Source organism: Hypanus sabinus, chromosome X1 (genome assembly GCF_030144855.1).
Source record: "Hypanus sabinus isolate sHypSab1 chromosome X1, sHypSab1.hap1, whole genome shotgun sequence".
Taxonomy (NCBI): Eukaryota; Metazoa; Chordata; class Chondrichthyes; order Myliobatiformes; family Dasyatidae; genus Hypanus; species Hypanus sabinus.
The window spans coordinates 32,120,804-32,135,352 of NC_082738.1; the positions used below are offsets into that span (position 1 = coordinate 32,120,804).

The following is a 14,549-nucleotide window of genomic DNA, read 5'->3' on the forward strand; positions in this document are numbered from 1 at the left end:
GTCTGAAGCATTCTCTTGCTGGGATGGAAGGCTCATTGCAAGGGCCTTCAAAAGGCAGTGCCTCGAAAAGGCAACATCCGTCATTAAGGACTACTATCAAGGGGGAGGCACAAAAGCTTAAAACCGCACACTCAACGTTTCGGAAAATGGGCAATGAACCCAAGTACACTATCTCACTTTTTTTGCTCTGTTTTTGCACAATGTATTTAATCTTTATTACATATTTCTTATTCATAGTTTTATTATCTACTGCAATGTACTGTCTCTGCAAAACAACATATATATACATATGCATATATGTATTTCACAACATATGCTAGTGATATTAAACATGTCCACAGCGTCCCCTCGCCTGGTGGAGTGAAGGTGCTCAGCCAAATGTTCCCTTAATCTACGTGGAGTTTCTCTGATGTAGAGCAGGCTGACAAAGGGTTTCGGCCCGATATGTGGAATGTTTAATTTCACTCTATACGTGCTGCTTGACCTGCTGAGTTCCTCCAGTATTTTTGTGTATTGCTCACGGCAACCTGGGTCAGCAGACTGGGGGTGGGGGGGTCATTGGGAGGACCTAGGTCTGCAGAAGTACAATAAGCATAGCGTCTGGACGGACCTGCATCGGTCAGTTGGGCATATTGCAATAGCTGGGAGGACCTGAGTCCACAGCGCCACCTTGGACGGGAGGGATTATTGAAGTGCGGGAAGATCTGGGTCCACAATGCCTTCACAGCCGACGGGAGGACTCGTGACAACATCTCAAAGGCCCAGGCGATAACGTCGCCTTCCACCCCTATAGGCTGGGAGGTGTAAGTACGGACCGGGAGGACCGGGCGACAGTGTCACCCCACGCCCGCAGGCTGAGAGATGTAAGGTATCACAGGGTCAGTGGTGGGGGAGAAACCACAGTGGCGTTCATCGCCTCTAGGACGGCACGGACATCCAGGAAGAAGGAGGGGAGGTACAGTTCGATTGGCACAATAGCAGGCCCTTCAGCCCAACCAGTCCATGCTCAACATCCAAGCTAGTCCTATCTGCGGCATTTGGCCTGTAGAGTATCTGTCCAAGTGTCTTTTAAATATTGTTAATGTACCCTCTGGCAGCTCATTCCATATACGAAACACCCTCTGGGTGAAGAAGTCAACCTTCAGGTTGCTATTAAATCTTTCCCTTCTCACCTTAAATCTGTGCCTCCTAGTTCTTCATTCCACAACCTTGGGAAAAGAAGTGTGTGTATTCACCCTATTCGTGCCCCCTCATGGTTTTACACACCTTTAAAAAATCACCCCTCAGTTTCCTGAACTCCAAAGAAGAAAATCACCTGTTCAATCTCTCCCTCAATCATCAGCTACGAAACCATCTATAAATTCAACAGTTGTAAGCAGTCTTAGATGCTGTCGTGGAGGTGTACAGGACTGAGATAGATTGAGTGGTGTCACAACAACCTCACACCCAGTGTCAACAAGACCAAGGAATTGATTGTGGACATCAATAAGGGGAAGATGGGAGAACACACAGAGGTCCTGATTGAGGAGTCTGCAGTGGAAAGGGTGAGCAGTTTGAAGTTCCTGGGTGTCAACATCTCAGAGGATCTATCCTGGGCCCAACACAAAGAAGGCACACCAGTGCTGTACTTCGTTAGGAGTTTGAGAAGATTGGGTATGTCACCAAAGACTCTAGCAAATTTATACAGATGTGCGGGGGAGACTGGTTGCATCACCGTCTGGTGTGGAGGCTCCAATGCACAGGATCGCAGAAGGTTGTAAACTCAGCCAGCTACATCATGGGAACAACCCTCCCCACCGTCGAGGGCACCTCAAGACAGTGGCACCCATCACTGAGGACCCTCACCATCTGGGACATGCCCTCTTCTTGGTACTACCATCAGGGAGGAGGTACAGGAGCCTGAGGACACACACTCAGTGTTTCAAGAACAGCTCCTTTCCCTCCGCCTTCAGACTTCTGAATGGTTGATGAACCTACGAACACAACTTCAGTATTCCTCATTTGCACAGTTTCTGTAATTGATAGAAATTTTATTTCTCTACTCTGCACTGTGATAATAAACTTGATTCTGGTTCTATAACTCCATCCCTAAAGTCTTGACAACATCCTCGTAGAGTGGCGGGCAGAGGCAATGTGGGCCAAAGGGCATTCTCCTAAGTAATACTGTGCCCTGTGACTCACAGCTTCCCCCGAAAGGGCTAAAGCAGTGGAACATGAAAGGTAAAGACAAGAGCAGGAAGGATGTGGGTTCAGAAGCGTTGCACGACAAAATCAAATTCTACACAAACCCCAACAATGTAAGGGGGGGGGTTTCTACACAATTTCCGGTGAAAGGCAGATGCTGTCCGATCAATAAAACACCAGCAGGCGAATGCGATATAACCTGGGAGAATCAGAAAAATGGCTTCCTCCTTGGATTCAGAGGTACGTGCTCACAGTCTGAATCTCCGTCCACACCGTTCCATCACAACACACCGCAGTGAGACACAGTATAGACTCCCTCCACCCCGTCCCATCACACAATCCCAGGGTCAGTCACAGAGTGAATCTCTCTCCACACTGTCCCATCAGACACTCCCAGGGTCAGACACAGAGTGAATCTCCCTCCACACCGTCCCATCACACACTCCCGGGGTCAGACAGAGAGTGAATCTCCCTCCACACTGTCCCATCACACAATCCCAGGGTCAGACACAGAGTGAATCTCTCTCCACACTGTCCCATCAGACACTCCCAGGGTCAGACACAGAGTGAATCTCCCTCCACACCGTCCCATCACACAATCCCAGGGTCAGTCACAGAGTGAATCTCTCTCCACACTGTCCCATCAGACACTCACAGGGTCAGACACAGAGTGAATCTCCCTCCACACCGTCCCATCAGACATTCCCAGGGTCAGACACAGAGTGAATCTCCCTCCACACTGTCCCATCACACACTCCCGGGGTCAGACACACAGTGAATCTCCAACCACACTGTCCCATCACACACTCCCGGGGTCAGACACAGAGTGAATCTCCCTCCACACCGTCCCAACACACAATCCCAGGGTCAGACACAGAGTGAAACTCCCTCCACACCGTCCCATCAGACATTCCCAGGGTCAGACACAGAGTGAATCTCCCTCCACACAGACCCATCACACACTCCTGGGGTCACAAACAGAGTGAATCTCCCTTCACACCGTCCCATCAGACATTCCCAGGGTCAGACACAGAGTGAATCTCCCTCCACACCGTCTCATCACAGACTCCCAGTGTCAGACACAGAGTGAATCTCCCTTCACACCGTCCCATCACACACTCCCAGGATCAGACACAGAGTGAATCTCCCTCCACACTCTCCCAACACACACTCTCGGGGCCAGAAACAGAGTGAATCTCCCTCCACACAGTCCCATCAGACACTCCCAGGGTCAGACACAGAGTGAATCTCCCTCCACACCGTCCCATCACACAATCCCAGGGTCAGTCACAGAGTGAATCTCTCTCCACACTGTCCCATCAGACACTCACAGGGTCAGACACAGAGTGAATCTCCCTCCACACCGTCCCATCAGACATTCCCAGGGTCAGACAGAGAGTGAATCTCCCTCCACACTGTCCCATCACACAATCCCAGGGTCAGACACAGAGTGAATCTCTCTCCACACTGTCCCATCAGACACTCCCAGGGTCAGACACAGAGTGAATCTCCCTCCACACCGTCCCATCACACAATCCCAGGGTCAGTCACAGAGTGAATCTCTCTCCACACTGTCCCATCAGACACTCACAGGGTCAGACACAGAGTGAATCTCCCTCCACACTCTCCCAACACACACTCTCGGGGCCAGAAACAGAGTGAATCTCCCTCCACACAGTCCCATCACACACTCCCGGGGTCAGAAACAGAGTGAATCTCCCTTCACACCCTCCCATCACACACTCCCAGGGTCAGTCACAGAGTGAATCCCCCTCCACACTGTCTCATCACACACTCCCAGGGTCAGACACAGAGTGTATCTCCCTCCACACCGTCCCATCACACACTCCCAGGGTCAGTCACAGAGTGAATCCCCCTCCACACCGTCCCATCACACACTCCCAGGGTCAGTCACAGAGTGAATCTCCCTCCACACTGTCCCATCACAGACTCCCGGGGTGAGACACAGAGTGAATCACCCTCCACCCTGTCCCATCACACTCTCCCGGGGTCAGACACAGAGTGAATCTCTCTCCACACTCTCCCATCACAGACTCCCGGGGTGAGACACAGAGTGAATCTCCCTCCACACTATCCCATCACACACTCTCGGGGCCAGAAACAGAGTGAATCTCCCTCCACACAGTCCCATCACACACTCCCGGGGTCAGAAACAGAGTGAATCTCCCTTCACACCCTCCCATCACACACTCCCAGGGTCAGTCACAGAGTGAATCCCCCTCCACACTGTCCCATCAGACACTCCCAGGGTCAGACACAGAGTGAATCTCCCTCCACACCGTCCCATCACACACTCCCGGGGTCAGACAGAGAGTGAATCTCCCTCCACACTGTCCCATCACACAATCCCAGGGTCAGACACAGAGTGAATCTCTCTCCACACTGTCCCATCAGACACTCCCAGGGTCAGACACAGAGTGAATCTCCCTCCACACCGTCCCATCACACAATCCCAGGGTCAGTCACAGAGTGAATCTCTCTCCACACTGTCCCATCAGACACTCACAGGGTCAGACACAGAGTGAATCTCCCTCCACACCGTCCCATCAGACATTCCCAGGGTCAGACAGAGAGTGAATCTCCCTCCACACTGTCCCATCACACACTCCCGGGGTCAGACACACAGTGAATCTCCAACCACACTGTCCCATCACACACTCCCGGGGTCAGACACAGAGTGAATCTCCCTCCACACCGTCCCAACACACAATCCCAGGGTCAGACACAGAGTGAAACTCCCTCCACACCGTCCCATCAGACATTCCCAGGGTCAGACACAGAGTGAATCTCCCTCCACACAGACCCATCACACACTCCTGGGGTCACAAACAGAGTGAATCTCCCTTCACACCGTCCCATCAGACATTCCCAGGGTCAGACACAGAGTGAATCTCCCTCCACACCGTCTCATCACACACTCCCAGGGTCAGTCACAGAGTGAATCTCCGTCCACACTGTCCCATCACTCACTCCCAGGGTCAGACACAGAGTGAATCTCCCTCCACACTGTCCCATCACAGACTCCCAGTGTCAGACACAGAGTGAATCTCCCTTCACACCGTCCCATCACACACTCCCAGGATCAGACACAGAGTGAATCTCCCTCCACACTCTCCCAACACACACTCTCGGGGCCAGAAACAGAGTGAATCTCCCTCCACACAGTCCCATCACACACTCCCGGGGTCAGAAACAGAGTGAATCTCCCTTCACACCCTCCCATCACACACTCCCAGGGTCAGTCACAGAGTGAATCCCCCTCCACACTGTCTCATCACACACTCCCAGGGTCAGACACAGAGTGTATCTCCCTCCACACCGTCCCATCACACACTCCCAGGGTCAGTCACAGAGTGAATCCCCCTCCACACCGTCCCATCACACACTCCCAGGGTCAGTCACAGAGTGAATCTCCCTCCACACTGTCTCATCACACACTCCCAGGGTCAGACACAGAGTGTATCTCCCTCCACACTGTCCCATCACAGACTCCCAGTGTCAGACACAGAGTGAATCTCCCTTCACACCGTCCCATCACACACTCCCAGGATCAGACACAGAGTGAATCTCCCTCCACACTCTCCCAACACACACTCTCGGGGCCAGAAACAGAGTGAATCTCCCTCCACACAGTCCCATCACACACTCCCGGGGTCAGAAACAGAGTGAATCTCCCTTCACACCCTCCCATCACACACTCCCAGGGTCAGTCACAGAGTGAATCCCCCTCCACACTGTCTCATCACACACTCCCAGGGTCAGACACAGAGTGTATCTCCCTCCACACCGTCCCATCACACACTCCCAGGGTCAGTCACAGAGTGAATCCCCCTCCACACCGTCCCATCACACACTCCCAGGGTCAGTCACAGAGTGAATCTCCCTCCACACTGTCCCATCACAGACTCCCGGGGTGAGACACAGAGTGAATCACCCTCCACCCTGTCCCATCACACTCTCCCGGGGTCAGACACAGAGTGAATCTCTCTCCACACTCTCCCATCACAGACTCCCGGGGTGAGACACAGAGTGAATCTCCCTCCACACTATCCCATCACACACTCTCGGGGCCAGAAACAGAGTGAATCTCCCTCCACACAGTCCCATCACACACTCCCGGGGTCAGAAACAGAGTGAATCTCCCTTCACACCCTCCCATCACACACTCCCAGGGTCAGTCACAGAGTGAATCCCCCTCCACACTGTCCCATCAGACACTCCCAGGGTCAGACACAGAGTGAATCTCCCTCCACACCGTCCCATCACACACTCCCGGGGTCAGACAGAGAGTGAATCTCCCTCCACACTGTCCCATCACACAATCCCAGGGTCAGACACAGAGTGAATCTCTCTCCACACTGTCCCATCAGACACTCCCAGGGTCAGACACAGAGTGAATCTCCCTCCACACCGTCCCATCACACAATCCCAGGGTCAGTCACAGAGTGAATCTCTCTCCACACTGTCCCATCAGACACTCACAGGGTCAGACACAGAGTGAATCTCCCTCCACACCGTCCCATCAGACATTCCCAGGGTCAGACAGAGAGTGAATCTCCCTCCACACTGTCCCATCACACACTCCCGGGGTCAGACACACAGTGAATCTCCAACCACACTGTCCCATCACACACTCCCGGGGTCAGACACAGAGTGAATCTCCCTCCACACCGTCCCAACACACAATCCCAGGGTCAGACACAGAGTGAAACTCCCTCCACACCGTCCCATCAGACATTCCCAGGGTCAGACACAGAGTGAATCTCCCTCCACACAGACCCATCACACACTCCTGGGGTCACAAACAGAGTGAATCTCCCTTCACACCGTCCCATCAGACATTCCCAGGGTCAGACACAGAGTGAATCTCCCTCCACACCGTCTCATCACACACTCCCAGGGTCAGTCACAGAGTGAATCTCCGTCCACACTGTCCCATCACTCACTCCCAGGGTCAGACACAGAGTGAATCTCCCTCCACACTGTCCCATCACAGACTCCCAGTGTCAGACACAGAGTGAATCTCCCTTCACACCGTCCCATCACACACTCCCAGGATCAGACACAGAGTGAATCTCCCTCCACACTCTCCCAACACACACTCTCGGGGCCAGAAACAGAGTGAATCTCCCTCCACACAGTCCCATCACACACTCCCGGGGTCAGAAACAGAGTGAATCTCCCTTCACACCCTCCCATCACACACTCCCAGGGTCAGTCACAGAGTGAATCCCCCTCCACACTGTCTCATCACACACTCCCAGGGTCAGACACAGAGTGTATCTCCCTCCACACCGTCCCATCACACACTCCCAGGGTCAGTCACAGAGTGAATCCCCCTCCACACCGTCCCATCACACACTCCCAGGGTCAGTCACAGAGTGAATCTCCCTCCACACTGTCCCATCACAGACTCCCGGGGTGAGACACAGAGTGAATCACCCTCCACCCTGTCCCATCACACTCTCCCGGGGTCAGACACAGAGTGAATCTCTCTCCACACTCTCCCATCACAGACTCCCGGGGTGAGACACAGAGTGAATCTCCCTCCACACTATCCCATCACACACTCTCGGGGCCAGAAACAGAGTGAATCTCCCTCCACACAGTCCCATCACACACTCCCGGGGTCAGAAACAGAGTGAATCTCCCTTCACACCCTCCCATCACACACTCCCAGGGTCAGTCACAGAGTGAATCCCCCTCCACACTGTCTCATCACACACTCCCAGGGTCAGACACAGAGTGTATCTCCCTCCACACCGTCCCATCACACACTCCCAGGGTCAGTCACAGAGTGAATCCCCCTCCACACCGTCCCATCACACACTCCCAGGGTCAGAGACAGAGTGAATCTCCCTCCACACTGTCCCATCACAGACTCCCGGGGTGAGACACAGAGTGAATCTCCCTCCACACTATCCCATCACACACTCCCGGTGGTCTGGTATACAGGAAGATTCTCTGTGTCTTTTTGTGACTCACTGGGGATGGTGACAGATGTTTTGCCACGACACAGTTTGATGACTGTCTCACCCAAACTCGAGGCAAATTCCAGTCTCCGGGAGTTTTTTATTGCATTTTATGAACCTCCCTGATTGATGAGCAGGTGCTCTGTAATTCCTGAGGAACTTTAAACCCTGGGAGGGAGGAGGGAGTGGTGGAGTGGGGGAGATTTTTAGATAGTGGAAAGAGGTGGGTGAGGGAGAGAGGAGGGGGGCAGAAAGAGGAAGGGAAAGTGGAGAAGGGGTAAAAGAAGCGAGAAGGAAAGGGGCATGCAGGAAAGTAGAAGGAGAAAGTCAGAGGGTGGGCATACAGCAATTGAAGGATAGAGAGTAGAGTGCATGAGAGATAGAGGGAGGATTGAGGGAGACAAGGTCAAGTTAATCTGTACTGTGAGGAGAGAGTCAGTGAGATGGAAACCGCAGACTTCCTGTTAAACTAATTGTGGCCGCTGCACCAATGTTCGTCGTAGAGGCCTGTGAGACACAAGTCCTCATACAGAGAGAGACCAGCACTGGGGGTTGGGGTGTGTTAATTCTCTCCTGGGACTCCATTTCCTGGAGGTATGGTGAGGAGGGAGCACCATGCTGTTGGAGGGGCATTGAGGAGGGAGTGCAGTGCTGTTGATGAGGCAGTGAGGGAACAGTACAGCAAAGGAACAGGCCCTCACCAAAATGTTGTGCCAAACTAATTAAATCTAGTAATTAAATGCCTAATCCTTTCTGCCTACCCAATGTCTACATCCATCCATTCTTTGTACATACACATGGCTAAGAGTCTCTTAAACATCCTCTGTCGTGTCTCCATTCCTTGCAGTACATTCCAGGCACCCTGTGTAAAGAAAAAAGGAACTTGCCCCATACACCTCCTTTGAATTTACCCCCTCTTACCTTAAATGTGTGCTCTGTGGTGTTAGATATTTCCACTCTGGGTAGAAAAGTACCAGCTGTCATTCGATATCTGTACCTGTCATAATCTGAGAAACCTCTGTCAGGTCTCCCCTCTGTACCTCTAAATAAATAAATAGAGCAGTAAGACCAAAATAATTAGTTAGGTTCATGACCTATTCAGAAATCTAATGGTGGAGGTGAAGAAGCAGTACCTAAAATGCTGAGTGTGTGTCTTCAGGTTCTTGTACCTCCTCCCTGATGGTAGTATTAAGAAGAGAGTTTGTCCTAGATGATGAGGGTCCTTCATGTTGGATGCTGCTTCTTGAGGCACTGTACGTCCGGCGTCCAGAAGGGGGCATAGCCCAAATGGTGAAGGCCTATGAGGATGGGCACCTGCTTCTTGAGGCACTGACTCTTTAACTTGTCCTCAATGTTGGGGAGGTTTGTGCCTGTGATGGAGCTGACTGGGTCTAGAACCCTCTGCAGTCTCTTGTGATCCTCTGCACTGGAGACTCCACACCAGACGGTGATGCACCCAGTCAGAATGCTCTCCATCATACACCTGTGGAAACTTGCAGTACTTTTTGGTGATGTATCAAAACTTCTCAAACTCCGAATGAAGTACAGCTGCTGCCACGCCTTCTTTGTAACTGCATCACCAGGTTAGATTTTCAGAGATGTTGTCACCCAGGAATTTGAAACTGCTCACCCTTTCCACTGCTGATCCCTCAGTGAGGACTGGTGTGTGTTCTCTCAACTTCCCGTTCCTGAAGCCCACAATCAATTCCACTCAACTAATGTACTCAACCAGCTGATCTATCTTGCTCCTGTATGCCTCCTCTGCACCATCTGAGATCCTGCCAGCAATAGTGGTGTCACTGCTGACTTTATTAGAGGGTGTTCGAGCTGCACAGCTTTCCACTGCTGAACTCAGGATTTCCCTCTCTCCCAGGGAAAGCACGTTGGTGGGAGCAGAGGGATGAGAGATGCTGAGACAAGATTGGGTTGTGGACCTTGTGGGTGAACAAGAAAGGCTTGCTCCCCCTCCTTCTACTACCGATACCTGGGAGGAGGTTGGTTTGTGAGATCCTGCTGTGTGTGTGGGATTTAGTATTGGTATTGTTTTATTATTGTCACATGTACCGAGATGCATTGAAAAGCTTGTCTTACACACTGTTCACACAGATCAGATCATTACACAGTGCATTGAGGTAGAACAAGGTAAAACAATAGCAGAATGCAGAATAAAGTGTCATAGTTACAGAGAAAGTGCAGTACAGGTAAATGATAAGGTGCAAGGGTCATAATGTGGGAGATTGTGAGGTCAAGAGTCAATTTTATTGTACTAGGGGACCATACAATAGTCTGATAACAGTGGGGTAGAAGCTGTCCTTGAGGCTGGTGGATCGTGCTTTCAGGTTTTTGTATCTTCTGCCCAGTGGGAGGGGAGAGAATAAACAATCCACTCCGATGCATTTCGACTGATAGTCAGGGACTTCAATCAGGCTTGTCTGAAGAAATCTCTGCCCAATTATTATCAGCATATAAACTGCAGCATCAGTGTTCCCAATTGGATACGATAGGGTCTTTTAAGAGACTCCTGGATAGGTACATGGAGCTTAGAACAATAGAGGGCTATGGGTAACCCTAGTCATTTCTAAGGTAAGCACATGTTTGGCACAGCATTGTGAGCCAAAGGGCCTGTATGTTTCTGTAGTTTTCTATGTTTCTAACACACTCAATCACTGCTATACTATGATAAGGAAAACCTACCGTTCCATCCCAGACCACATTTTGGGAGTGTAATCACTTCTCCTACCTGTATACAGGCAGAAGCTAAAGAGCAAAGCTCCAGAGAGTAGGACAACAAAGAGGTGGTGGCAGGAGGCAGAGGGGGGCTGTGTTCAAGGACTCATCAGTGGATCTGAATGGATACACCATGGTTGTAACAGACTTTGATTAAAACAGTTGTAGATGAGTGTGCCACCACAAAATCATTCAGAGTCTTCCCTGGATAAACCATGAGATCCACAATCTTCTGAGAGCCAGATCAATAGCATTCAGGTCTGTCGACCAAGAATGTTACAAGAGGTCTCAGTATAATTGTGGAAAGCCATTTCTTGGGTGAAGTGGCAACTCTGGACTAAACTTGAATCAACAAGGGATGCTTGACAGCCGTGGCAGGGCTTGAATACCATCACCTTCTACAAAGTTAAGTCAAGCAACAGAGGAGACAGCAGGGCTTTGCTCCCAGAGGAGCTCAATGTCTTCCATGGAGGAGCCTTCACGAGCTCCCACATCTCCTGACGATCCTGTGATTTCAGTCTCTGAAGCCGGTGTGCGAGCAGTGTTCAGGAGGGTGAACCCACGAAAACCATCCAAACCGGATGGGGTACCTGGCAAAGTACTAAAGACCTGTTCTGATCAACTGCCTAGAGTGTTCACTGAGATCTTTAACCTCTCGCTTCCGCAGACTGTGGTACCCACCTGCTTCAAGCAGGCTTCGATTATACTGGTGCCCAAGAGGAACCTGGTAACCCACCTCAATAACTATTATCCAGTAGCACTTACATCCACAGTGATGAAGTGATTTGAGAGGTTGCTGATGAAACATATTAACGCCTGCCTGACTTAGATCCACTCCAATTTGCCTACTAGGGCAATAGGTCCACAGCGGTTGCCATCTCATTGGCTCTTCACTCAACCCTGGAACATCTGGACAGAAAAGATGCATACATCAGGATGCTCTCTATCAACTACAGCTCAACATTCAGTACCATCATCCCCTCAAATCTGATCAGTAAGCTTAAGACCTGGGCCTCAATACCCCTTTGTGCAACTGGATCCTTGATTTCCTCACTTGCAGACCTCAGTCAGTTTAGACTGGCAACAACATCTCCCCAATCTCCATCAGCACAGGCCTGTGTGCTTAGTCCCCTGCTCTACTCACTTTACACTTATGACTGTGAGGCTAAGCACAGCTCCAATGCCATATTTAAGTTTGCTGATGACACCACTGTCACAGCCAGAATCAAAGGTGGTGATGAATCAGCATTCAGGAGGGAGACTGAAAATCTGGCTGAGTGTTGTCATGACAACAACCTCTCTCTCAATGTCAGCAAGACCAAGGAGCTGATTATTGACTCTATGGGGAGGAAACCAGAGGTCCGTGATCCAGTCCTCATTGGGGGATCAGAGGTGGAGAGGGTCAGCAACTTTAAATTCCTCAGCGTTATCATTTCAAAGGACCCATCCTGTGTAATTACAAAGAAAACATGGCAACACTTCTACTTCCTTAGAAGTTTGTGAAGACACGGCATGACATCTAAAACTTTGACAAACTTCTATAGATGTTGACTGGTTGCATTACAGGCTAGTATGGAAACATCAGTGCCCTTGAATTAAAAATCCCACAAAAGGTAGTGGATACGGCTCAGTCCATCACAGGTAAAACCCTCCCCACCATTAATCATCAAAGATCCCCACCACCCAGGACATGCTGTCTTCTTCACTGCTGCCATCAGAAAGAAGGTACAGGAGCCTCAGGACTCACACCACCAGGTTCAGGAACAGTTATTACCCCTCAACCATCAGGCTCTTGAACCAAAGGAGATAGCCTCACTCAACTTCACTCACTCCATCACTGAAATGTTCCTATAACCAATGAACTCGCTTTCAAGGACCCTTCATCTCATTCTCGATATCTATTGCTTATTCATTTACTATTATTATTTCTTTTTCTCTTCTTTTGTATTTGCACAGTTTGTTGTCATTTGCACATTAGTTATTTGTCCATCCTGTTGGGAGCAGTTTTTCATTGATTCTGTTGTGTTTCTTGGATTTACTGAGCATGCTCACAAGAAAATGAATCTCAGGGTTGTATATAGTGACATATCTGTACTTTTGGTAATAAATTTACTTTGAACTTTGAGAAGAGAGAATGTCTGAGATGATTCTGCCTGCTTTACTGAGGCAGTGAGAAGTGTAGACAGAGTCCATGGAGGAGGGGCTGGTTCCTGTGATGTGCTGAGCTGTGCCCACAACTCTCAGCCATTTCTTGTGGTCACGGGCAGAGCAGTTGTCGTACTAAGCCACTGTGTATCCAGACAGAATGCTGCATTTGTAAAAATTGGTAAGGATCAATGGGAATATGCTGAATTTCTTTAGTCTCCCAAGGAAGTAGAGGTAGGTGATAGTAATCTAGTTGGACCAGGACAGGCTATTGGGGATGTTCACTCCTAGGAACTTGAAGCTCTCAACTCTCTCAACCTCAGCACTGTTGATGCAGATGGGAGAATGTGCACCTCCTCACTCCTCCGTTCCTGAAGTCAATGACCAGCTCTTTTGCTTTGTTGACATTGAGGAGGAGAGAGAAATAGAGGGAGATAGAGATGAGAGAGAGGAGAGGGAGACAGGCAAAGGTGAAGAGCAGGCAGACGGTGAGAAAGTGAGTCAATGAGAAAGGAACACAAATGCAGAGAGGGAGAAGTGAAGGAGAGAGCGCCAAATGAGAGAGGGAGAGAGATATGGGGGGGGGGGGAGAGAGAGTCATAGGAAGATAGGAGGGAGGAGAGAAATGTACAAGAGAGAGATGGAGAGATAGATATAGAGAGAATAGCAGAAGCAGAGCATGGAACAAAGGTAAAAAATAGAGACTAAAGGACTGAGAGAGAAAGACAGAGAGAGAGGGAGGAAGAAAGGAACAGAGAAACAGTGAGAGAGAGGGGGAGGGAGGGAGAAAGGAACAGAGAAACAGTGAGAGAGAGGGGGAGGGAGGGAGAAAGGAACAGAGAAACAGTGAGAGAGAGGGGGAGGGAGGGAAAAAGGAACAAAGGGAAAGAAAGAGGCTGATAAAGATGGAGAGGGGGAGGCAAAGGGATGAGAGAGACAGAGAAGAAAAGAATGAGAGAGAAAAAATGAAAGCGGCAGAGAGAGAAAGAGAGAGAGCAGGAGAGAAAGAGGAGGTGAATTCATGGACTATTCAGAAATCTGATGGCGGATGAGACAAGACAGAGAGAGAGAGAAGCAGAAAGGCGGGGGAAGGGATGGCTCCACTTTGTTCCATGGTGGAGACCCACAGTCTGAGAGATGGGGTCTTCTTGATGGAAGGTGGAGTAGAGGGGGTTCAGGTGACAGGTGGAGGAGGGAAGAGGAGGGGAGGGAGGTGAGTGAGTGAGAGTCCAAACCAACGTTCATGGGTCAGATCTGGGATTCCCTCACTACCCCTTTTCTCCCTCCCCTTTCTCTCCATTTTCACTCTCCCCCATTATCTCTTCCTTGTCCCCCTCCCCCTCTCTCTGTTTATTTCGCTCTCTCTGTGATCTCCCTCTCTCCTTCCCACCCTCCCCCTCTCTCTCTACTCCTTTTCACTCACTCCCATTGTCTCTTCCCTGTACACACACACACACACTCTCTCTCTCTCTCTCTCTCTCACACACACACACACACTCT

At 50.4% G+C, this 14,549-nt stretch overlaps 1 protein-coding gene across 2 annotated transcripts in view; it reads left to right on the forward strand.

The window, feature by feature from the left end:
* Positions 1-765: 765 nt before the first annotated feature.
* The window catches only part of LOC132384768 (rap guanine nucleotide exchange factor 3-like), a 94,415-nt gene continuing 80,631 nt past the window's right edge, over positions 766-14,549 (forward strand). The window contains exon 1 of one of the 2 annotated variants that reach the window (XM_059956246.1): positions 766-803. Coding sequence is in view for 1 of the 2 variants with exons in the window: in XM_059956243.1 (XP_059812226.1) it covers positions 2,401-2,424 (24 nt within the window). In the remaining variant the exon portion in view is untranslated. Of the gene's footprint in view, positions 804-2,352; positions 2,425-14,549 lie in introns of those variants that run through there. The other variant, XM_059956243.1, reaches the window with a different exon arrangement.